Source organism: Bombina bombina, chromosome 3, assembly GCF_027579735.1.
Source record: "Bombina bombina isolate aBomBom1 chromosome 3, aBomBom1.pri, whole genome shotgun sequence".
Classification (NCBI taxonomy): domain Eukaryota; kingdom Metazoa; phylum Chordata; class Amphibia; order Anura; family Bombinatoridae; genus Bombina; species Bombina bombina.
Window position 1 is genome coordinate 965,149,434 of NC_069501.1, and position 25,553 is coordinate 965,174,986.

The 25,553-nt window shown below is 41.4% G+C and overlaps 1 protein-coding gene across 1 annotated transcript in view; it reads left to right on the top strand.

The window, feature by feature from the left end:
* The window catches only part of RB1 (RB transcriptional corepressor 1), a 1,127,793-nt gene that overhangs the window by 243,048 nt on the left and 859,192 nt on the right, over positions 1-25,553 (top strand). Inside the window, exon 9 of the mRNA XM_053708021.1 lies at positions 3,754-3,773. Coding sequence (XP_053563996.1) covers positions 3,754-3,773 — 20 coding nt within the window. The remainder of the gene's footprint in view (positions 1-3,753; positions 3,774-25,553) is intronic.

The following is a 25,553-nucleotide window of genomic DNA, read 5'->3' on the forward strand; positions in this document are numbered from 1 at the left end:
AGTTGCAGTTCCTTCAACTTCTAATGTACATGATATACCTGTAAATTTTAAAGAATTTGTTTCTGATTCTATTCTGAAGGCTTTGTCTGCATTTCCACCTTCTAATAAACGTAAAAGGTCTTTTAAAACTTCTCATTTAGCTGATGAAATTTAAAATGACCAGCAACATAATAATTTATCCTCTTCTGATGAGGATCTACCTGATTCAGAAGATCCTTCCTCAGACATTGACACTGACAAATCTCCTTATTTATTTAAAGTATATGCGTTCTTTATTAAAAGAAGTGTTAATTACTTTGGATATTGAGGTAACCAGTCTTATTGACGTTCAGTGTAATAAACGTTTAAATGCTGTTTTTAAACCTCCTGTGGTTTCCCCAGGGGTTTTTCCTATTTCTGAGGCTATTTCTGATATGATTTCTAGGGAATGGAATAAGCCAGGTACTTCTTTTATTCCTTCTTCAAGGTTTAAAAAATTGTATCCTTTACCAGCAAAATCTATAGAGTTTTGGGAAAAAATCCCCAAAGTTGATGGGGCTATTTCTACTCTTGCTAAACGTACCACTATTCCTATGGAAGATAGTACTTCCTTTAAGGATCCTTTAGATAGGAAGCTTGAATCTTATCTAAGGAAGGCCTATTTATATTCAGGTCATCTTCTCAGACCTGCTATTTCTTTGGCTGATGTTGGTTTGAGAATTTAGCGCAACGAGAATTGGATCCTGACATATCTAGCATTACTCGCTTATTGCAACATGCTAATCATTTTATTTGTGATGCCATTTTTGATATCAAAATTGATGTTAGATCCATGTCTTTATCTGTATTAGCTAGAAGAGCTTTGTGGCTTAAATCTTGGAATGCTGATATGACATCTAAATCTAGATTACTATCTTTCTTTCCAAGGTAATAATTTATTTGGTTCTCAGTTGGATTCTATTATTTCAACTATCACTGGAGGAAAAGGAGTTTTTCTGCTTCAGGATAAAAAACCTAAGGGTAAATCTTAGGCTTCTAACCGTTTTCGTTCCTTTCGTCAGAATAAGGAACAAAAACTCAATCCTCCTCCCAAGGAATCTGCTTCCAATTGGAAGCCTTCCTCAAATTGGAATAAATCCAAGCCATTTAGGAAACCAAAGTCTGCCCCTAAGTCCGCATGAAGGTGCGGCCCTCATTCCAGCTCAGCTGGTAGGGGGCAGATTAAGGTTTTTCAAGGATTTTTGGATAAAATCTGTCCAAAATCATTGGATTCAGAGCATTGAGTCTCAAGGGTATCGAATAGGATTCAAAGTAAGACCTCCTGTGAGAAGATTTTTTCTCTCACGCATCCCTGTAAATCCAGTAAAAACTCAGGCTTTTCTGAAGTGTGTTTCAGACCTGGAGTCTTCAGGGGTAATCATGCCAGTTCCTCCTCAGGAACAAGTTTTGGGTTTTATTCAAACCTATTCATTGTACCAAAGAAAGAAAATTTATTCAGACCAGTTCTGGATCTAAAAATTTTTAATCGTTATGTAAGAGTACCAACTTTAAAGATGGTGACTATAAGGACTATTCTGCCTTTTGTTCAGTGAGGACATTTTATGTCCACAATAAACTTGCAGGATGCATACCTTCATATTCCGATTCATCCAGAACACTATCAGTTTCTGAGATTCTCTTTTCTAGACAAGCATTACCAATTTGTTGCTCTTCCATTTGGCTTAGCAACAGCTCCAAGGATCTTTTCAAAGGTTCTGGGTGCCCTATTATCTGTAATCAGAGAACAGGGTATTGCGGTGTTTCTTTATTTGGACGATATCTTGGTACTAGCTCAGTCTTTATATACTGCAGAATCTCACACAAATCAACTAGTGTTGTTTCTTCGGAAACATGGTTGGAGGATCAATTTACCAAAAAGTTTCTTGATTCCTCAGACAAGAGTCACCTTTTTAGGCTTCCAGATAGATTCAGTGTCCATGACTCTGTCTCTAACAGACAAGAGACGTTTAAAATTGGTCGCAGCATGCCGGCACCTTCAGTCTCAGTCATTCCCTTCAGTGGCTATGTACATGGAAGTTTTAGGTCTCATGACTGCAGCATCGGACGCAATCCCCTTTGCTCGTTTTCACATGAGACCTCTACAGCTTTGCATGCTGAATCAATGGTGCAGGGATTATACAAAGATATCACAATTAATATCCTTGAATCCCAATGTACGACACACTCTGACATGGTGGATAGATCACCATCGTTTGGTTCAAGGGCTTATTTTTTTCGGCCAACCTGGACTGTAATCTCAACAGATGCGAGTCTTTCAGGTTGGGGAGCTGTTTGGGGATCTCTGACAGCACAAGGGGTTTGGAAATCTCAAGAGGCGAGATTACCAATAAATATTTTAGAACTCCGTGCAATTCTCAGGGCTCTTCAGTTTTGGCCTCTGCTAAAGAGAGAACCATTCATTTTTTTTTAGACAGACAATATCACAACTGTGGCTTATGTCAATCATCAGGGTGGGACTCACAGTCCCCAAGCTATGAAAGAAGTATCTCGGATACTTGCTTGGGCGGAATCCTGCTCCTGTCTAATCTCTACGGTGCATATCCCAGGTGTAGACAATTGGGAGGCGGATTATCTCAGCCGCCAGACTTTACATCCAGGGGAGTGGTCTCTCCATCCAGATGTGTTTTCTCAGATTGTTCAGATGTGGTGTCTTCCAGAGATAGATCTCATGGCCTCTCATCTAAACAAGAAACTTCCCAGATACCTGTCCATGATGTTCAGGCGGAAGCAGTGGATGCACTGACACTTCCTTGGTGTTATCATCCTGATTACATCTTCCCGCCTCTAGTTCTCCTTCCAAGAGTGATCTCCAAAATCATCATGGAACAGTCTTTTGTGTTGCTGGTGGCTCCAGCATGGCCACACAGGTTTTGGTATGCGTATCTGGTTCGGATGTCCAGTTGCCGCCTTGGCCACTTCCGTTACGGCCGGACCTACTATCTCAAGGTCCGTTTTTCCATCAGGATTTCAAATCATTAAATTTGAAGGTATGGAAATTGAACCCTTAGTTCTAAGTCATAGAGGTTTCTCTGACTCAGTGATTAATACTATGTTACAAGCTCGTAAATCTGTCTCTAGAAAGATTTATTATAGAGTTTGGAAGACTTAAATTTCACGGTGTTCTTCTCATAAATTCTCCTGGCATTCTTTTAGAATTCCTAGAATTTTACAGTTCCTTCAGGATGGTTTGGATAAGGGTTTGTCTGCAAGTTCCTTGAAAGGTCAAATCTCCGCTCTTTCTGTTGTGTTTCACAGAAAGATTGCTATACTTCCTGATATTCACTGTTTTGTACAGGCTTTAGTTCTTATTAAGCCTGTCATTAAATGAATTTCTCCTCCTTGGAGTCTTAATTTGGTTCTGAAGGCCTCACAGGCTCCTTCATTTGAGGCTATGCATTCTTTGGACATTAAACTACTTTCTTGGAAAGTGTTGTTCCTTTTGGCCATCTCTTCTGCTAGAAGAGTTTCTGAGCTATCTGCTCTTTCTTGTGAGTCTCCTTTTCTGATTTTTCATCAGGTTAAGGCAGTTTTGCGGACTTCTTTTCAATTTTTACCTAAGGTTGTTAATTCTAACAACATTAGTAGAGAAATTGTTGTCCCTACCTTGTGTCCTAATCCTAAGAATTCTTTGGAAAGATCCTTACATTCTTTGGATGTGGTAAGAGGTTTGAAATATTATGTTGAAGCTACTAAAGATTTCAGGAAGACTTCCAGTCTATTTCTTTTATTTTCTGGTCCTAGGAAAGGTCAGAAGGCTTCTGCTATTTCCTTGGCTTCTTGGTTGAAACTTTTGATTCATCAAGCTTCAGAGAATTACAGCTCATTCTACTAGATCAGTTTCCACTTCGTGGGCTTTTAAGAATCAAGCTTCAGTTGATCAGATTTGCAAAGCGGCGACTTGGTCCTCTTTGCATACGTTTACTAAATTCTACCGTTTTGATGTTTTTGCTTTTTCGGAAGCAGTTTTTGGTAGAAAAGTTCTTCAGGCAGCTGTTTTCAGTTGGTTTCTTCTGCTTTTATTTTAAGTTTTTTTCTTTCAAAGATGAAATAAACTTATTTTTTTTTTGGGTTGTGGATTAATTTTTTCAGCGGAATTTGGCTGTTTTTATTTTTATTCCCTCCCTCTCTAGTGACTTTGTGGCTTAAATATTGGAATGCTGACTTGGTATCTAAATCTAGATTACTATCTCTTTCCAAGGTAACAATTTATTTGGTTCTGAGTTGGATTCCATTATTTCTACTGTCGCTGGGGGGAAGGGAGTTTTTTTTTACCTCAGTATAAAAGATCTAAAGGTAAATTTAAAGCTTCTAACCGTTTTCGTTCCTTTTGACAGAATAAGGAACAGAAACCAAATCATTCCCCCAAGGAATCTGGTTCCAATTGGAAGCCTTCTTCATGTTGGAATAAATCCATGCCTTTTAACAAACTAAAGCCAGCCACCAAGTTTGCATGATGGTGCGGACCTCATTCCAGTTCAGCTGGTGGATGGCAGATTAAAATCACTGGATTCAAAGCATTGTCTCTCAAGGGTATTGAATAGGATTCAGAATGAGACCTCCTGTGAGAAGATTTTTTCTCTCACGCGTTCCAGCAAATCCAGTGAAGGCTCAGGCTTTTCTGAAGTGTGTTTCTAATGTCGAGTTTTCAGGGGTAATTATACGAGTTCCGTTTCAGGAACAGGGTCTGCGGTTTTATTCAAATCTATTCATTGTCCCAAAGAAAGAAAATTCATTCAGACCAGTTCTGGATCTGAAAATTTTGAACCGTTTTGTAAGAGTGCCAACTTTCAAAATTGTGACTATAAGGACTATTCTGCCTTTTGTTCAGCAAGGTCATTATATGTCCACGATAGACTTACAGGCTGCATATCTTCATATTCCGATTCATCCAGATCACTATCGGTTTCTGAGATTCTCTTTTCTAGACAAGCATTACCAATTTGTCGCTATTCCATTTGGCCTAACGACAGCTCCAAGAATTTTTTCAAAGTTTCTCGTGCCCTACTCTCTGTAATCAGGGAGCAGGGTATTGCGGTGTTTCCTTATTTGGACGATATCTTGGTACTAGCTCAGTCTTTACATTCTGCAGAATCTCACACGAATCAACTAGTGTTGTTTCTTCAAAGACATGGTTGGAGGATCAATTTACCAAAAAGTTCCTTGATTCTTCAGACAAGGGTCACCTTTTTAGGTTTCCAGATAGATTCAGTGTCCATAACTCTGTCTCTAACAGACAAGAGATTATTAAAATTGGTTTCAGCATGTCGGAACCTTCAGTCTCAATCATTCCCTTCAGTCGCTATGTGCATGGAAGTTTTAGGTCTCATGACTGCAGCATCGGACGCGATCCCCTTTGTTCGTTTTCATATGAGACCTCTCTAGCTTTGTATGCTGAACCAATGGTGCAGGTATTATACATAGATATCACAATTAATATCCTTAAATCCCAATGTTCGACTCTTTCTGACTTGGTGGTTAGATCACCATCGTATAGTTCAAGGGGCCTCTTTTGTGCGTTCAACCTGGACTGTGATCACAACAGATGCATGTCTTTCTGATTGGGGAGCTGTCTGGGATCTCTGACAGCACAAGGGGTTTGGAAATCTCAAGAGGCGAGGTTACCAATCAATATTTTAGAACTCTGTGCTATCTTCAGGGCTCTTCAGGTTTGGCCTCTGTTGAAGAGAGAACCGTTCATTTGTTTTCAGCCAGACAATATCACAACTGTGGCATATGTCAACCATCAGGGTGGGACTCACAGTCCCCAAGCTATGGAAGAAGTATCTTGGATACTTGCTTGGGCGGAATCCAGCTCCTGTCTAATTTCTGCGGTTCATATCCCAGGTATAGACAATTGGGAAGCGGATTATCTCAGCCGTCAGACTTTACATCCGGGGGAGTGGTCGCTCCATCCAGATATGTTTTCTCAGATTGTTCAGATGTGGGTTTTTCCAGAAATAGATCTGATGGCTTCCCATCTAAACAAGAATCTACCCAGGTACCTGTCTAGGTCCAGGGATCCTCAGACGGAAGCAGTGGATGCATTAACAGTTCTTTGGTGTTACCAACCTGCTTATATTTTCCCGCCTCATCTTCTAAGAGTGATCTCCAAAATCATCATGGAACAATCGTATGTGTTGCTGGTAGCTCCAGCATGGCCTCACAGGTTTTGGTTTGCGGATCTTGTTCGGATGTCCAGTTGCCAACCTTGGCCACTTCCATTAAGGAGCTTCTGTCTCAAGGTCCGTTTTATCCATTAGGATCTCAAATCATTAAATTTGAAGGTATATAAATTGAACGCCTAGTGCTTAGTCATAGAGGTTTCTCTGACTCAGTGATTAATACTATGTTACAGGCTCGTAAATTTGTTTCTAGGAAGATTTATTATCAAGTTTGGAAGACTTATATTTCATGGTGTTCTTCTCATAAATTCTCCTGACATTGTTTTAGAATTCCTTGAATTTTTCAGTTTCTTCAGTATGGTTTGGATAAGGGTTTGTCGGCAAGTTCCTTGAAGGGACAAATCCTTGCTCTTTCTGTTTTATTTAACAGAAAGATTGCTAAGCTTCCTGATATTCACTGTTTTGTACAGGCTTTAGTTTGTATCAAGCCTGTTATTAATCAATCTCTCCTCCTTGGAGTCTTATTTGGGTTTTGAAGGCTTTACAGGTTCCTCCGTTTGAGCCTATGCATTCTTTGGACATTTAAACTACTTTCTTGGAAAGTGGTGTTCCTTTTGGCCATCTCTTCTGCTAGAAGAGTTTCCGAATTATCTGCTCTTTCTTGTGAATCTCCTTTTCTGATTTTCCATCAGGATAAGGCATTTTTGCGAACTTCAATTAAATTTCTACCTAAGGTTGTGAATTCTAACAACATTAATAGAGAAATTGTTGTCCCTTTGTCTTCTAATCCTAAGAATTCTTTGGAGAGATCCTTACATTCTTTGGATATGGTAAGAGCTTTGGAATATTATGTTGAAGCTACTAAAGATTTCAGGTATCTTTTCTGGTTCTTGGAAAGGTCAGAAGACTTCTGCCATTTCCTTGGCATCTTGGTTAAAGCTTTTTGATTAATCAGGCTTATTTGGAGTCGGGTCAGGCCCGCCTTAGAGAAATACAGCTCATTCTACTAGATCAGTCTCTACTTCGTGGGCTTTTAAGAATGAAGCTTCAGTTGATCAGGCTTTTAAGAATGAAGCTTCGGTTGATCAGATTTGCAAAGCAGCAACTTGGTCTTCTTTGCATACATTTACTCAATTTTAATGTTTTTATGTATTTGCTTCTTCGGAAGCAGTTTTTGGTAGAAAAGTTCTTCAGGCAGCTGTTTCAGTTTGATTCCTCTGCTTATGTTTACGTTTTTTCTTTTCATAATTTTTTTCAGCGGAAAATGGCTGTTATTATTTTATCCCTCCATCTCTAGTTACTCTTCTGTGGAGTTCCACATCTTGGGTATTACTATCCCATACATCACTAGCTCATGGACTCTTGCCAATTACATGAAAGAAAACATAATTTATGTAAGAACTTACCTGATAAATTAATTTCTTTCATATTGGCAAGAGTCCATGGTGGTTATGATTTTTTGTATAAAGCACAATTCTATTTCCATATTCCTTTGTTGATTCTTTTTTACTCCTTTATCTCCCAACTACTTGGCTATTCGTTAAACTGAATTGTGGATGTGGTGAGGGGTGTATTTATAGGCATTTTGAGGTTTGGGAAACTTTGCCCCTCCTGGTAGGATTGTATATCCCATACATCACTAGCTCATGGACTCTTGCCAATCTGAAAGAAATTATGTAATTATGTTTTTCTGATTTTTCATTTAAATTTTTACCTAAAGTTGTGAATTCAAACAACATTAATAGGGAAATTGTTGTCCCCTCTTTGTGTCCTAATCCTAAGAATTCTTTGGAGAGATCTTTACATTCTCTGGATGTTGTAAGAGCTTTGAAATATTATGTTGAAGCTACTAAAGATTTCAGGAAGACTTCTAGTCTATTTGTTGTCTTTTCTAGTTCTAGGAAACGTCAGAAAGCTTCTGCCATTTCCTTGGCATCTTGGTTAAAGCGTTTGATTCATAAGGCTTATGTGGAGTCGTGTCAGGCTCCGCCTCAGATATTTACAGCTAATTCTACTAGATCAGTCTCCACTTTGTGGGCTTTTAAGAATGAAGCTTCAGTTGATCAGATTTGCAAAGCAGTTACTTGGTCTTCTTTGCATACATTACTAAATTCTACCGTTTTTATGTTTTTGCCTCTTCGGAAGTAGTTTTTGGCAAAAAAAGTTCTTCAAGCAGCTGTTTCAGTTTGATTCCTCTGCTTACGTTTTAAGTTTTTTTTGTTTTCAATTATAAGAAAAACGTATTCTGTTGGTTGTGGATTTAATTTTTCAGCGGAAAATGGCTGTTTTTATTTTATCCCTCCCTCTCTAGTGACTCTTCTGTGGAGTTCCACGTCTTGGGTAATACTATCCCATACGTCACTAGCTCATGGACTCTTGCCAATTACATGAAAGAAAAAATAATTTATGTAAGAACTTACCTGATAAATTAATTTCTCTTGTAATGTGTATCCAGTCCACGGGTTCATCCATTACTTGTGGGATATTCTCCTTCCCAACAGGAAGTTGCAAGACGACACAGCAGAGATGTCTATATAGCTCCTCCCATAACTGCCACCCCCAGTCATTCTCTTGCAACTCTCGACAAGAAAGGAAGTATCAAGAGATATGTGGTGACTTAGTGTAGTTTTACCTTCAATCAAGAGTTTGTTATTTTTAAACGGTACCGGCGTTGTATTGTTTTACTCTCAGGCAGAAATTAGAAGAAGAGTTGTGCCTGGAGATTTGATGATCTTAGCGGTTTGTAACTAAGGTCCACTGCTGTTCTCACACATAACTGAAGAATATGGGACAACTTCAGTTGAGGTATGTTCAGTATTTTTATTTCTAGAGAGATGATATGAGTTCTAGAAAATGCTGACAGAGCCTTGTGTACTGAGGTAAGCCTGATGCAGTGATTTAACAGCGACCGTGATCATGCTTACAGAACAGGGTAATACTCATGTTAATGCTTATATTACTTAGGGTCAAAACGTTTACATGATTTTAAAAATAGGACGTTTTTTCTCTGAGTGAGATAACTCTTTATTTGGGGCCTAGTTTTCACATGGCTAATCAGATACTCCTAGGAGTACTTTCTTAAGGCCCCTCTGGCATCCAGTACATGGTGGGAGGGGCCTATTTTTAGCGCTCTAAATGCGCAGTTTTTATTCAGACTGAGACATCCAGCTTCCCTGGAGGAGTCCTCTGACACCTGAGAACCATTACAAGGGTTTTATTTCTGCACAGAATCGTATTTAAGGGCAGGTAGGAGCCTTAGCAGAGCTGGGGCAGAGTGCTCAACTGTCTTTTAACGTTTTTTAACGTTTTTCAATCCGGTTTGGGGCCTAAGGGGTTAATCATCCATTTGCAAGTGGGTGCATTGCTGCTTTAGTCCATTACACACACTGCTATATTTTTTCACTGTTTTGCAGTTTAAGTGTTAGTTTTTTTCTCTTAAAGGCACAGTAACGTTTTTGTTTAATTGCTGTTTTACCTTTATTAAAGTGTTTTCCAAACTTGCTTGTCTCATTACTAGTCTGTTAAACATGTCTGACATAGAGGAAACTCCTTGTTAAATATGTTTAAAAGCTATGGTGGAACCCCCTCTTAGAATGTGTACCAAATGTACTGAAATTTCTATAAACTATAAAGACCATATTATGGCGCTTAAAGATTTATCTCCAGGGGATTCTCTGACTAAAAAAAGGGAGATTATTCCATCTAACTCTCCCCATGTTTCAGAACTTATAACTCCCGCTCAAGTGACGCCAAGTACATCTAGCGCGTCTAATTCGTTTACCTTGCAGGACATGGCGGCAGTTATGAATAATACCCTCACAGAGGTATTTTCCAAACTGCCAGGGTTACAAGGAAAGCGAGACAGCTCTGGGGCTAGAACTAATACAGAGCTTTCTGACGCTTTAATGCCTATGTCCGATATTCCCTCACAATACTCAGAAGCCGAGGCAGGTGAGCTTCTATCTGTGGGTGACTTTTCAGACTCAGGGAAGGCGTTACTTCAGCCCGATTCTGAAATGACAGCGTTTAAATTTAAGCTTGAACACCTCCGCTTATTGCTTAGGGAGGTTTTAGCCTCTCTGGATGACTGTGACCCCATTGTGGTTCCAGAGAAATTGTGTAAAATGGACAAATACTTTGCAGTGCCTGTTTACACTGATGTTTTTCCAGTCCCTAAGAGGTTTTCGGAAATTATTACTAAGGAATGGGATAGACCAGGTGTGCCGTTCTCTCCCCCTCCTGCCTTCAAAAAGATGTTTCCCATAGATGCCGCCATGCGGGACTCGTGGCAGACGGTCCCTAAGGTGGAGGGAGCAGTCTCTACCCTAGCTAAGTGTACAACTATCCCCGTCGAGGACAGTGCTTTCCTAGATGCTATGGATAAAAAATTGGAGGGCCTCCTTAAGAAAATTTTTATACATCAAGGTTTTATCCTCCAGCCTCTTGCATGCATAGCCCCAGTTACTGCTGCAGCGGCTTTTTGGTTCGAGTCTCTTGAGGAGGCTCTACAGGTAGAGACCCCGTTAGACGATATTCTAGACGGGATTAAAGCTCTTAAGTTAGCCAATTCCTTTATTTCTGACGCCGTTTTTCAGTTAACCAAACTAACGGCTAAGAATTCAGGTTTTGCCATTTTGGCGCGTAGGGCGCTATGGCTTAAGTCCTGGTCAGCAGACGTTACTTCAAAGTCTAAACTTCTTAACATCCCCTTCAAGGGACAGACCCTATTCGGGCCTGGTCTGAAGGAGATCATTTCCGATATTACTGGAGGAAAAGGCCACGCCCTTCCTCAGGATAGGTCCAATAAGTTAAGGACCAAACAGAATAATTTTCGTTCTTTTCGGAACTTCAAGAGTGGCGCAGCTTCAACTTCTTCTAATGCAAAACAAGAGGGAAATTTCGCCCAGTCCAAACCAGTCTGGAGACCTAACCAGGCTTGGAACAAGGGGAAGCAGGCCAGGAAACCTGCGGCTGCCTCTAAGACAGCATGAAGGAGTAGCCCCCGATCTGAAACCGGATCTAGTGGGGGGCAGACTTTCTCTCTTCGCCCAGGTTTGGGCAAGAGACATCCAGGATCCCTGGGCGCTAGAGATTGTTTCCCAGGGATATCTTCTGGAATTCAAAGGGTCATCTCCAAAGGGGAGATTTTATCTCTCACAATTATCTGTAAACCAGATAAAAAGAGAGGCATTCTTACGTTGCGTTCAAGACCTACTGGTTATGGATGTGATCCACCCAGTTCCAAGAGAGGAACAGGGGCTGGGTTTCTATTAAAACCTGTTTATAGTTCCCAACAAAGAGGGAACCTTCAGACCTATCTTGGATCTCAAGATCCTAAACAAATTTCTCAGGGTCCCATCCTTCCAGATGGAGACAATCCGAACCATCCTCCCTATGATCCAGGAGGGTCAATATATGACTGCAGTGGTCTTAAAGGATGCTTATCTCCACATTCCGATTCACAGAGATCATCATCAGTTCCTCAGGTTTGCCTTCCTAGACAGGCATTACCAGTTTGTGGCTCTTCCCTTTGGGTTAGCCACGGCACCAAGAATCTTTAGGTTCTAGGGTCCCTTCTGGCGGTTCTAAGGCCTCGGGGCATAGCGGTAGCCCCTTACCTAGAAGACATTCTGATTCAGGCGTCTACTGTTCAAATCGTCAAGTCCCATACGGACATTGTTCTGGCCTTTCTGAGGTCTCATGGGTGGAAAGTGAACATAGAAAAGAGTTCTCTCTCTCCTCTCACAAGAGTTTCCTTCCTAGGAACTCTAATAGATTCAGTAGAAATCATTTTTCTGACAGAACTCATGATATCAAAGATTCTAACTTCTTGCCGTGTTCTTCATTCCACTCCTCGGCCATCTGTGGCTCAGTGTATGGAAATGATCGGCCTAATGGTAGCGGCAATGGACATAGTTCCGTTTGCCCGCCTACATCTCAGACCACTGCAACTTTGCATGCTCAACCAGTGGAATGGGGACTACACAGATTTGTCTCCTCTGTTAGATCTGGATCAAGAGACCAGGGATTCTCTTCTCTGGTGGTTATCTCGGGTCCATCTGTCCAGGGGAATGAGTTTCCGCTGGCCAGAGTGGACTATAGTGACGACAGATGCCAGCCTTCTGGGCTGGGGTGCAGTCGAACTCCCTGAAGGCTCGGGGTTGGTGGACTCAGGAGGAAACCCTCCTTCCGATAAACATTCTGGAACTAAGAGTGATATTCAATGCTCTTCAGGCTTGGCCTCAACTAGCTGTGGCCAAGTTCATCAGATTTCAGTCGGACAATTTCACGACTGTAGCCTATATCAACCATCAGGGGGGAACAAGGAGTCCCCTGGCCATGATGGAGGTTTCCAAGATAATTCTATGGGCAGAGGTTCACTCTTGCCATCTCTCAGCTATCCATATCCCAGGAGTAGAGAACTGGGAGGCGGATTTTCTAAGTCGGCAGACTTTTCATCCGGGGGAGTGGGAGCTCCATCCGGAGGTATTTGCCCAGCTGATTCATCTATGGGGCAAACCAGAACTGGATCTGATGGCGTCTCGTCAGAACGCCAAGCTTCCTCGTTACGGGTCAAGGTCAAGGGATCCCCAGGCAACGCTGATAGATGCTCTAGCAGTGCCCTGGTCCTTGAGCCTGGCTTATGTGTTTCCACCATTTCCTCTCCTCCCTCGTCTGATTGCCAAGATCAAGCAGGAGAGAGCTTCAGTGATTTTGATAGCACCTGCGTGGCCACGCAGGACTTGGTATGCAGATCTGGTGGACATGTCATCCTTCCCACCATGGACTCTGCCACTGAGGCAGGACCTTCTACTCCAAGGTCCATTCAAACATCTAAATCTAGTTTCTCTGCGTCTGACTGCTTGGAGATTGAACGCTTGATTTTATCAAAGCATGGTTTCTCCGAGTCGGTCATTAATACCTTGATTCAGGCTCGAAAGCCTGTCACCAGGAAAATCTATCATAAGATATGGTGTGAATATCTTCATTGGTGTGAATCCAAGGGTTACTTGTGGAGTAAGGTCAGGATTCCTAGGATACTATCTTTTCTCCAAGATGGATTGGAAAAGGGATTATCGGCTAGTTCCTTAAAGGGACAGATTTCTGCTCTGTCTATTCTTTTACACAAGCGCCTGGCTGATGTTTCAGACGTTCAGGCGTTTTGTCAGGCTTTGATTAGAATCAGGCCTGTGTTTAAACCTGTTGCTCCGCCATGGAGTTTAAATTTAGTTCTTAAGGTTCTTCAAGGGGTTCCGTTTGAACCCTTGCATTCCATAGATATCAAGCTGTTATCTTGGAAAGTTCTGTTTTTAGTAGCTACCTCTTCGGCTCGTAGAGTTTCAGAGTTATCTGCCTTGCAGTGTGATTCCACTTATCTGATCTTCCATGCAGATAAGGTAGTTTTGCGTACCAAACCTGGGTTTCTTCCTAAGGTAGTATCTAATAGGAACATCAATCAGGAAATTGTTGTTCCGTCACTGTGTCCTAATCCTTATTCAAGGAAGGAACGTCTGTTACACAATCTTGACGTGGTTCGTGCTTTAAAGTTTTATTTGCAAGCTACTAAGGATTTTCGTCAAACATCTGCATTGTTTGTTGTCTACTCTGGAAAGAGGAGAGGCCAAAAGGCTTCGGCAACTTCTTTCTTTTTGGCTAAGAAGCATAATCCGTTTGGCTTATGAGACTGCTGGCCAGCAGCCTCCTGAAAGAATTACAGCTCATTCTACTAGAGTGGTAGCTTCCACATGGGCTTTTAAAAATGAGGCTTCTGTTGAACAGATTTGTAAGGCGGCGACTTGGTCTTCGCTTCATACTTTTTCCAAATTTTCCAAATTTGATACTTTTGCTTCTTCGGAGGCTATTTTTGGGAGAAAGGTCTTACAGGCAGTGGTGCCTTCCGTTTAAGTACCTGCCTTGTCCCTACCTTCATCTGTGTCCTAAAGCTTTGGTATTGGTATCCCACAAGTAATGGATGAACCCGTGGACTGGATACACCTTACAAGAGAAAACAAAATTTATGCTTACCTGATAAATTTCTTTCTCTTGTGGTGTATCCAGTCCACGGCCCGCCCTGTCACTTTAAGGCAGGTGTTTTTTATTTTTAAACTACAGTCACCACTGCACCCTATAGTTTCTCCTTTTTTCTTGCTTGTCTTCGGTCGAATGACTGGGGGTGGCAGTTAGGGGAGGAGCTATATAGACAGCTCTGCTGTGGGTGTCCTCTTGCAACTTCCTGTTGGGAAGGAGAATATCCCACAAGTAATGGATGAACCCGTGGACTGGATACACCACAAGAGAGAAATTTATCAGGTAAGCATAAATTTTGTTTTCTTTCATATTGGCAAGAGTCCATGAGACCCACCCTTTTTATGGTGGTTATGTTTTTTTGTATAAAGCACAATTCTATTTCCAGTTCCTTTTGTTGATGCTTTTTACGCCTTTCTTTATCACCCCACTACTTGGCTATTCGTTAAACTGAATTGTGGGTGTGGTGAGGGGTGTATTTATAGGCATTTTGAGGTTTGGGAAACTTTGCCCCTCCTGGTAGGAATGTATATCCCATACGTCACTAGCTCATGGACTCTTGCCAATATGAAAGAAATGAATTTATCAGCTAAGTTCTTACATAAATTATGTTTTTTGTTTCCTGCGCTGATAAACTGTGTGTTTTTGGCTAAAACAAACAGGTTTCACTTTCGTTTTTGAAACTGTTGCACAGCTCCTATTACTTGCTGTACTTCTAATAACAGGGCAAGTTCCGTCTTGCACTCCATGTGACAGGGTGTGTAATATGTTAATTTCCTCCATTCCGGCTGAGACTTTAACCAGAGGAGAGTGTTTCCTCTGTTAAAGGACCAGTCAATACAGTAGATTTGCATAATCAACAAATGCATGATAAGAAGACAATGCAATAGCACTTAGTCTGAACTTCAAATGAGTAGTAGATTTTTTTAAATAAATTGCAAAGTTCTGTCTATTTCCACTCCCCCTGTATCATGTGACAGCCATTAGCCAATCACAAATGCATATACGTATATGCTGTGAACTCTTGCACATGCTCAGTAGTAGCTGGTGACTCAAAAAGTGTAAATATTAAAAGACTGTGCACATTTTGTTAATGGAAGTAAATTGGAAAGTTGTTTAAAATTGCATTCTCTATCTGAATCATGAAGTTCAATTTTGACTTGAGTGTCCCTTTAACTCTATGGGTCTAGGAGGTGGTGAGTGCCCCAGCTATTGGGAGTATAAAGGTGCAGTTTTCTATAATAAAAAAAAAAAAAGTTTTTGTTTCCTTCTGTGGGTATAACCTGAGCTAAGGAGGACTCTGACATGTTAGAAGGTACTCCTTCTGTACTAAATCATACCTGTTTATATTGTCAGGAGGTTGTGATTTTCCTGTCCACTCTTTAATTATGTTCCACTTGCCTTAACACTGTTATAAAGTCTAAGAATGGAGACAAGCCTGCTAAGGCTCTTAGTCCCTCTAAACCGTGTACCTCTCAGTTCTCAGCGTCCCGTGAGGTTTCTACCCTTGCTACATTATCCACTCTACATGCAGTTCCCCGTAGCACATCTAATCCTCCATCCGGAGGGGGCCTTCTTCCTTTCGGACTTTGCCACGCAGTTGCAAACGACGGCGTCTGCGGCCCTCAGTGCATTACCTCACTCTAACAAATGCAAGGGAAAGGGTAAGCACAGCTCTCCTGACCCGGAGTCATCTAAATAGTTATCTGATGATGAGTTAACCTCTGTAGCTTTAGAGGGTGAACTTTTTGGGTCAGAGTCCTTTAGCATCTAAGCCTCCTGCTGCGGAGGAACAGTCCTTTAGGTTTAAAACTGAGCACTTGCATTTTTTATTAATGGAGGTTCTGTCTACGTTAGAGTTTCCAGAGGCCGCGCTGCCTGAAGAACCTATGATACCTAAATTAGACAGAGTTTACGATAACAGGAATGTTCCTTTCATTTTTCCTGTGCCGGTTAAGATGGCGAACATTATAAAGAACGAATGGGAAAGAATTTGTTCTTCCTTTTCCCCCTCGTCTACTTTTTAAAAAGTTGTTCCTGGATTCTCAACTGGATTTGTGGGACTCCATTGCTAAGGTGGATGGTGCTATCTCTACGCTTGCTAAATATACTACTATACCTCTTGAGGATAGTTCTTCGTTCAGAGAGCCGATGGATAAGAAAATGGAAACCTTTCTGAGAAAGATGTTTCAAAATACGTGATTTTTGTTTCAACCGGCGGCTTCAGTTGCGGGTACCTACTGGTGCAACTCTTTGTCAGAACTCCTTGAGGTGGAGTCTCCCCTTGAGGATTTTCAAGACAGGATTAAAGCTCTGAGAATTGCTAATTCTTTTATCTCTGATGCGAACATGGAAATTATTCACCTAAATGCAAAGGCCTCTTGCTTTGTGGTCTTAGCCCGCCAGGCGCTCTGGTTGAAGTCTTGGTCTGCAGATATGACTTCTAAGTCCAGACTACTTTCTCTTTCCTTCAAGGGAAAGAATTTATTTGGCCCAGGCTTGGACTCCATTTTTTCTACGGTTACCGGAGTCAAGGGTGCCTTCCTACCACAATTTAAAAAGAACAAATCTAAGGGACAGGTTTCTAATTTTCGTTCCTTTCGTTCTGTCAAATCCCAATGACAACAATCCTCCTCCAAGCCGAGCAACCCAATAGTACTTAGAAGCCGGATAAGTCCTGGAATAAATCCAAGCAGAATGAGAAGCCCGCCGAAAACAAATTGACATGAAGGGACGGCCCCCGTTCCGGTATCGGATCGTGTAGGGAGCAGACTGTCTCTTTTTTCAGACGCCTGGTTCAAGGACGTATAGGATCCATGAGTCCTGGAGGTGGGATCTCAGAGATACAATATAGGCTTTAAATCTCATCCGCCAAGGGTCAGATTTCTTCTCTCTAATCTGTCTACCAGACCAGTAAAGAGGGATGCCTTTCTAGGGTGTGTTCGGGATCTATCCTCCTTAGTTGTTGTCCCAGTGCCTATCAAAGAAAGAGGTTTGGGGTTTTATTCAAACCTTTTCGTGGTCCCAAAGGAGGGAACTTTCAGCCCAATTCTGACTTCTTAAGACCATTATCTTGGGAGATTTTGACTACGGACGCAATCCTATCTGGATGGGGTGCTGTTTGGGGTGCCAGAAAGGCACAGGGATTGTGGACTCAGGAGGAGTCCTCCCTCCCTATTATTATTTAACTACAGGCAATCTTTATGGCCTTGAAGGCTTGGCAACTTCTGGGTTCATCCCTGTTTATTAGATTCCAATCAGACAATATAACCTCGGTGGCTTACATCAACCATCAGGGGGGGAACGAGAAGTTCCTTGGCGATGGAGTGGGCGGAGGCCCACAGCTGTTCGCTGTCAGCGATTCACATTCCGGGTGTGAACAACTCGGAGGCGGATTTTCTCAGCAGGCAATCCTTCCATCCAGGGGAATGGTCTCTCCATCCTGAGGTGTTTGCAGAGATATGCAGCAAGGGGGGTAACACTTCACAATTTGGATGTGGTTCGCACCTTGACGTTCAGCCTACTAAGGAGTTTAGACAATCTTCCTCTTTGTTGTCTATTCGGGGAAGCGTAAGGGGCAAAACGCTACTTCGACTTATATATCTTTTTGGTTAAGGAGTTTTTCTTTCATGTAATTAGCAAGAGTCCATGAGCTAGTGACGTATGGGATATATATTCCTACCAGGAGGGGCAAAGTTTTCCAAACCTCAAAATGCCTATAAATACACCCCTCACCACACCCACAATTCAGTTTTACAAACTTTGCCTCCCATAAAAGGTGGTGAAGTAAGTTTGTGCTTGATTCTACGTTGATATGCGATTCGCAGCAGGCTGAAGCCCGGTTTTCCTCTCAGAGTGCAGTGAATGTCAGAGGGATGTGAGAGAGTATTGCCTATTTGAATACAATGGTCTTCCTCTAGGGGATCTATTTCATAGGTTCTCTGTTATCGGTCGTAGAGATTTCTTCTCCTACCTCCCTTTTCAGATCGACGATATACTCTTTTATATACCATTACCTCTACTGATTCTCGTTTCAGTACTGGTTTGGCTATCTACTTTATGTAGATGAGTGTCTTAGGGTAAGTAAGTCTTATTTATATTTATGACACTCAAAGCTATGGTTTGGGCACTTTATATGTAAAGTTCTAAATATATGTCTTTAAACTTATATTTGCCATGATTCAGGATAATCAGTATTCCTTTATTCAGACTGTCAGTTTCATTTTTTGGGAAAATGCATATAAATTTCATTTTTCTTACCTTAATTTTCAATTGAACTTTTTTTCAAAAAATTGCGGGCTGTTAGGCTCGCGGGTGCAGAAAATGATTCTATTTATTGCGTCATTTTTGTTGCAAGACTTCTTTGCCGCAAATTTTTTTTCCGGCATTTCCGGCGTGATAGTTGGCGCCGGAAGTTTAAATGTATTTGCGTCATTTTTGACGTATGTGTATTGCGGACGTTTTTTGGCGCCAAAAAATATGGCGTCATTCTTGGCGCCAAAATGTGTGGGCGTTATACTTGGCGCCAAAAATATGGGCGTCATTCTTGGCACCAGTTTTTTTCACACTATTTCAGTCTCTATTCAGTTGCTTCTGGTTTTCTAGAAGCTTGATTCATTTTGCATTTTTTCCCATTCCTGAAACTGCCATTTAAGGAATTTTTTATAATTTTGCTTTATATGTTGTTTTTTCTTTTACATATTGCAAGATGTCACTACATGACCCTGGATCAGAATCTGCTTCTGGAAAGACGCTGCCTGATGTTGGTTCTACCAAAGCTAAGTGCATTTGTTGTAATCTTCTTAGACCTGCTATTTCTTTGGCTGATGTTGCTGCAGCTTCCACCTTCTGGTTGGAGGCTTTAGCGCAACAAGTGTCAGACCATAATGTTTATAGCATTATTAAACTCCTTCAACATGCTAATAACTTTGTGTGATGCCATTTTCGATATCATTAGAATTGATGTCAGGTACATGTCTTTAGCTATTTTAGCTAGAAGAGCTTTATGGCTTAAGTCTTGGACTGCAGATATGACTTCTAAGTCAACATTGCTTTCTCTTTCTTTCCAAGGTAATACATTGTTTGGTTCTCAGACTCAATAATTTCCACTGTTACTGGGGGAAGGGAGCCTTTTTACCTCAGGATAAGAAATCTAAAGGTAAATATAGGGCTGCTAATCGTTTTCGTTCCTTTCGTCAGAATAAGGAACAAAAGCCTGACCCTTCCTCTAAAGGAACAGTTTCCGTTTGGAAACCTTCTCTAGTCTGGAATAAATCCAAGCCTTTTAGAAAATCAAAACCAGCTCCCAAATCCGCATGAAGGTGCGGCCCTCATTCCAGCTCAGCTGGTAGGGGGCAGGTTACGATTTTTCAAAGATGTTTGGATCAATTCAATTAAAAGTCTTTGGATTCAGAACATTGTTTCACAAGGGTACAGAATAGGTTTCAAGGTAAGACCACCTGTGAGAAGATTTTTTCTTTCACGCATTCCAGTAAACCCTAGTGAAGGCTCAAGCGTTTCTGAAATGTGTTTCAGATCTGGAGTCAGCCGGGGTAATTATGCCAGTTCCAGTTCTGGAACGGGGCCTGGGGTTTTATTCAAATCTGTTCATTGTTCCAAAGAAAGAGAATTCTTTCAGACCGGTTCTGGATCTAAAAATATTGAATAATCGTTATGTAAGGATACCAAAATTCAAAATGGTGACTATAAGGACTATTCTGCCTTTTGTTCAGAAATGGCATATGTCCACAATAGACTTACAGGATGCATATCTTCATATTCCAATTCATCCGGATCACTATCAGTTCCTGAGATTCTCTTTTCTAACAAGCATTACCAGTTTGTTGCTCTTCCTTTTGGTCTAGCTACAGCCCCAAGGATCTTTTCAAAGGTTCTCGGTGCCCTTCTCTCTGTAATCAGTCTTTACATTCTGCAGAATCTCACACGAATCAACTTGTGTTGTTTCTTCAAAGACATGGTTGGAGGATCAATTTACCAAAGAGTTCCTTGATTCCTCAGACAAGGGTAACCTTTTTGGGTTTCCAAATAGATTCAGTGTCCATGACTTTGTCTCTAACAGAAAAGAGACGCCTGAAATTGGTTTCAGCTTGTCGAAACCTTCGGTCTCAATCTTTCCCTTCGGTAGCTTTATGCATGGAAATTTTAGGTCTCATGACTGCTGCATCGGACGCAATCCCTTTTGCTCGTTTTCACATGAGACCTCTCCAGCTTTGTATGCTGAATCAATGGTGCAGGGATTATACAAAGATATCACAATTAATATCCTGAAATCCCAATGTTCGTTCTTCTCTGACTTGGTGGTTGGATCACCATCGTTTAGTGCAAGAGGCCTCTTTTGTTCGTCCAACCTGGACTGTGATCTCAACAGATGCGAGTCTTCTAGGTTGGGGAGCTGTATGGGGATCTCTGACAGCGCAGGGGGTTTGGGAATCTCAGGAGGCGAGATTACCAATCAATATTTTGGAACTCCGTGCGATTTTCAGAGCTCTTCAGTTCTGGCCTCTTCTGAAGACAGAATCGTTTATTTGTTTTCAGACAGACAATGTCACAACTGTGGCATATGTCAATCATCAAGGGGGGGGGGGGATTCACAGTCCTCAGGCTATGAAAGAAGTATCTCGGATACTTGTATGGGCGGAATCCAGCTCCTGTCTAATTTCTGCGGTTCACATCCCAGGTATAGACAATTGGGAAGCTGATTATCTCAGTCGCCAGACGTTACATCCGGGCGAATGGTCTCTTCACCCAGAGGTATTTCTTCAGATTGTACAAATCTGGGGATTCCAGAAATAGATCTGATAGCTTCTCATCTAAACAAGAAACTTCCCAGGTATCTGTCCAGATCCAGGGATCCTCAGGCGGAAGTGGTGGACGCGTTGTCACTTCCTTGGAATTATCAACCTGCTTATATCTTTCCGCCTCTAGTTCTTCTTCCAAGAGTGATTTCCAAGATCCTAATGGAGCATTCGTTTGTACCGCTGGTGGCTCCAGCATGGCCGCACAGGTTTTGGTATGCGGATCTCGTTCGGATGGCAAGTTGCCAACCTTGGACACTTCCGTTAAGGCCAGACCTTCTATCTCAAGGCCTTTTTTTTCCATCAGGATCTCAAATCATTAAATTTGAAGGTATGGAGATTGAACGCTTAATTCTTAGTCATAGAGGTTTCTCTGATTCAGTGATTAATACTATGTACAGGCTCGTAAATCTGTGTCTAGGAAGACCTATTACCGAGTCTGGAAGACTTACATTTCTTGGTATTCTTCACATAAATTCTCTTGGCATTCTTTTAGAATTCCTAGAATTTTACAATTTCTTCAAGATGGTTTGGATAAGGGTTTGTCTGCAAGTTCCTTGAAAGGTCAAATCTCTGTTCTTTCGGTTCTTTTTCACAGAAAGATTGCTAATCATCCTGATATTCATTGTTTTGTACAGGCTTTGGTTCGAATCAAGCCTGTCATTAAGTCAATTTCTCCTCCTTGGAGTCTCAATTTGGTTCTGAGGGCTTTACAGGCTCCTCCGTTTGAGCCTATGCAGTCTTTGGATATTAAACTACTTTCTTGGAAAGTGTTGTTCCTTTTGGCTATCTCTTCTGCTAGAAGAGTATCTGAATTATCTGCTCTTTCTTGTGAATCTCCTTTTCTGATTTTTCATCAGGATGAGGCGGTGTTGCGGACTTCATTTAAATTTTTACCTAAAGTTGTGAATTCTAACAACATTAGTAGAGAAATTGGTGTCCCTTCATTGTGTCCTAATCCTTAGAATTCTCTGGAGAGATCTTAACATTCTTTGGATGTAGTTAGAGCTTTGAAATATTATGTTGAAGCAACTAAAGATTTCAGGAAGACTTCTAGTCTATTTGTTATCTTTTCTGGTTCCAGGAAAGGTCAGAAGGCCTCCGCCATTTCTTTGGCGTCTTGGTTAAAGTCTTTGATTCATCATGCTTATGTGGAGTCGGGTAAATCCCCGCCTCAAAGGATTACGGCTCATTCTACTAGGTCAGTTTCTACTTCCTGGGCTTTTAGGAATGAAGCTTCTGTTGATCAGATTTGCAAAGCAACTTTGTCTTCTTTGCATACTTTTACTAAATTCTACCATTTTGATGTTTTCTCTTCTTCTGAAGCAGTTTTTGGTAGAAAAGTACTTCAGGCAGCCGTTTCAGTTTGATTCTTCTGCTTATAATTTCAGTTTTTTTCATTGTAAGATTAAAACTTTTTGATTTGGGTTGTGGATTATATGAAAGAAATTAATTTATCAAGTAAGTTCTTACATAAATTATATTTTTCCGCTTAGCTTTCGAGACAGCGGGACATCGTCCTCCTGAGAGGATAACGGCTTATTCCACTAGAGCAGTGGCTTCCTCTTGGTCCTTTAAGAACGAGGCCTCTATGGATCAGATTTGTAAGGCGGCTACCTGGTCCTCCTTACATACTTTTTAAAATTTTACAAGTTTGATGGGTTTTTTTTCGGCTGAAGCAGCTTTCAGGAGAAAAGTTTTGCAGGTCCGCCTCTTCCTTTTTGTTCCCTACGCTTATTCATTCAGTGTCCTCTGGAGCTTGGGTATAGTTTTGCCAACAGTAAGGAATGAAGCCGTGGACTCTCCCTATCATAGAAAGGAAAACATAATTTATGCTTACCAGATAAATTCCTTTCCCCCTGGAGTCCACGGCCCCCGCCTGTTTTTTCTTGTCTATGAGCGGTCCCCTATTATTTATTTTATTCTCCTGGTACCATTTATACCCTAAAGTTTCTCCTACTTTTCCTTGTTACCTCGGCAGAATGACTGGGGTAATGAGGAAGTGGGAGGGATATTTATGCCTTTGGCTGGGATGTCTTTGCCTCCTCCTGGTGGCCAGGTGTTGTATTTTCCAACAGTAAGAAGTGAAGCAGTGGACTCTCCCTATCCGGAAGGAAAGGAATTTATCTGGTAAGCATAGATTGTTTTTTCTTTTGGTGAAAAGTATACCTTTTTAGGCTCTGGAACAGTCGTACACTTACTGGGAGCTAGTTGCTGATTGGCAGCTACACATATATGCATCTTGATTCAATAGAAGTACCAATGGCAATATTTAAATTATTTCCAGGACTATGTATAGTATTTATCAGTTAATAATTATATACCTATTCTCGGATCACAGGTACTATATATTTAATACAGATTTTTAACTCAAATATTGTTATTAATGCACTACAAAGGATACATATATGCAGCACTCTTAGTCCTAAAGTGAATTCTATTTGGATAAGATGTGTTTAACTTAGATGTGGAGTGTTACTAGTTTAACCTAAAACATAAGGTTTATTCACACTTTATTAAAAATGGGAAAAACATAAAAACAGCCTCTCTGGCATTATAGTATAACCATATTCATTATTATTATTATTATTATTATTATTATTATTATTATCGGTTATTTGTAGAGCGCCAACAGATTCTGCAGCGCTAATTCATGGCACTGCCTCTTATTTTCTTAGTTAAATTCTCACACTAGGAAAACTAAAATGCATAAACTGGGGGCGTATTATGCTTACTAATATTATCAATGATGTAAAGTCCTGAATAGGTCTCTACAAATATTTGATATTCTACTTCCAATCAGAAAGGAATATTCAAATATTAATTGTTGTGGTATATTTCCCTTAAAATATAGTAATTTTCTTCTTAAATGGAAAGAGCCCACAGCTGCATTCATTACTTTTGGGAATTAAGAACCTGGCCACCAGGAGGAGGCAGACACCCCTGCCAAAGGCTTAAATACTCCTGCCACTCGCCTCATCCCCCAGTAATTCTTTGCCTTTCGTCCCAGGAGGTTGGCAGAGAAGTGTCAATTTAATCTTCTCTTATGAAGGGTAGTACTCTTCGACATGGGACAGGAGTTTTAAGTAATCCTGTCAGTCTCTCAGTGAGGACTTGGATGAAAGTTAGAGTCCGGAGATGCAGGAATAGTCTTTCAGGAAAACCATCCCGTCTCATTTTAACAGCTCCTCAAGCAATCGGCGTTGTCGAACTTTGCTCCTCTGCCTGCATTCTTCTCTCAAGTCCATGGCGGAGGCGATGCTACTATCCGTCACACTTGAAGGGCTGTATGCCTGTTCCACGGCGTAGATTCTGGTAAGATCGTTTTATTTTCTTTCTTTGTGAAAGTACTGTACTAATGTTTTCCCGAGAGGCTACCACCTTGCGGGACTAACTTAACATAAGGGTCTCAGTGAGTCTCCTTTAGTATCTTGGAATCCAGGGTTAATATCTCCTGAGGGGGGTTATTGAACAGGTTTTTTTTTAATCATGTTTGATATGTGATTCAATCTTCTTATGTGTATTAGAGCGCCTGGTTCCTCGGGCTCGGGGAATCAAGGGTTAGCTGAGCCATCCGCCTCTAGGGGTCCTGTCCTCCAAGAGGCGAGTTCCCTACCGCTCCATACTTCTACACATGCGGGTAATCCAGATTTGGATTATTCCTCCACGCGGGGCGGCTTGTTCCCCCCGGAGGTTGACAGCACATTTTCGATTCCACATATTCTTGGCGATTATTCGTCTGCAGAGTCCAGATGTTTATACGCGATTGTGCTTGTGCCCTATTGTCCTGGGTCTACCGCCTTGGGGAGGGCCTGTACAGTTCCCTGCGGATGTAACTGTCCCTGAGTGTTGTGCCTTTCGTTCAGTCTGCTTCGAATGGTGCGCCTCATTAGACATGTAGGGATGACGTAATCTCCTGACTGTTCTTTTTTGGGATCCTTCCCAGGTTTTTTTTTAAAGATTAGGGCTCTGTTTGGCTGGTTCTGCTGTAGGCCTGTTTTCTTATTTGACGTTAACCTACGGGTTGCCTTATATTTTCTTTTTATCCGATTAGGATGTCTTTTTTTAATTTGTTTATTATTTTCCTTCAGGAATCTTAAACTGGGATCGATACTCTGTTTCTTCTGCGGAAATGTTTTTGGGGACACGTTAGTCCTCTGTCTGATTTCTCTTCTTCCCATCTGAGGGAGGATTTATGCAGCTTGACGGTTAGGACCCAGGTGCAGGCTGGTCCTGGTTGGTTCGTTTCTGTCTTGTGGCTGTTCAGACACGTGGCCCCGTTCTGATTGGCTGGTCCGGTCGAGGTGCTGAGTGCTCATATTATCATTTTTTTTACACTCAACTAAGCATTCTAGAGGACCTGTGGGTCTATAAGGTGGGAAGGATTGTCTCAGTCCTTATAGCCTTTAATTGGATGACTGGATCAGTGGAGTTTCTGCTGCATCATTATCTGTGGTGTCTGGTTTTGTCGGACCCTAGAGTCCTTCCCCCACGTGGTGGGGAGTTGGAGGGCTTAGCGCCTTCTTACCTCTGAGTGAGCGGTTTGGCCTTT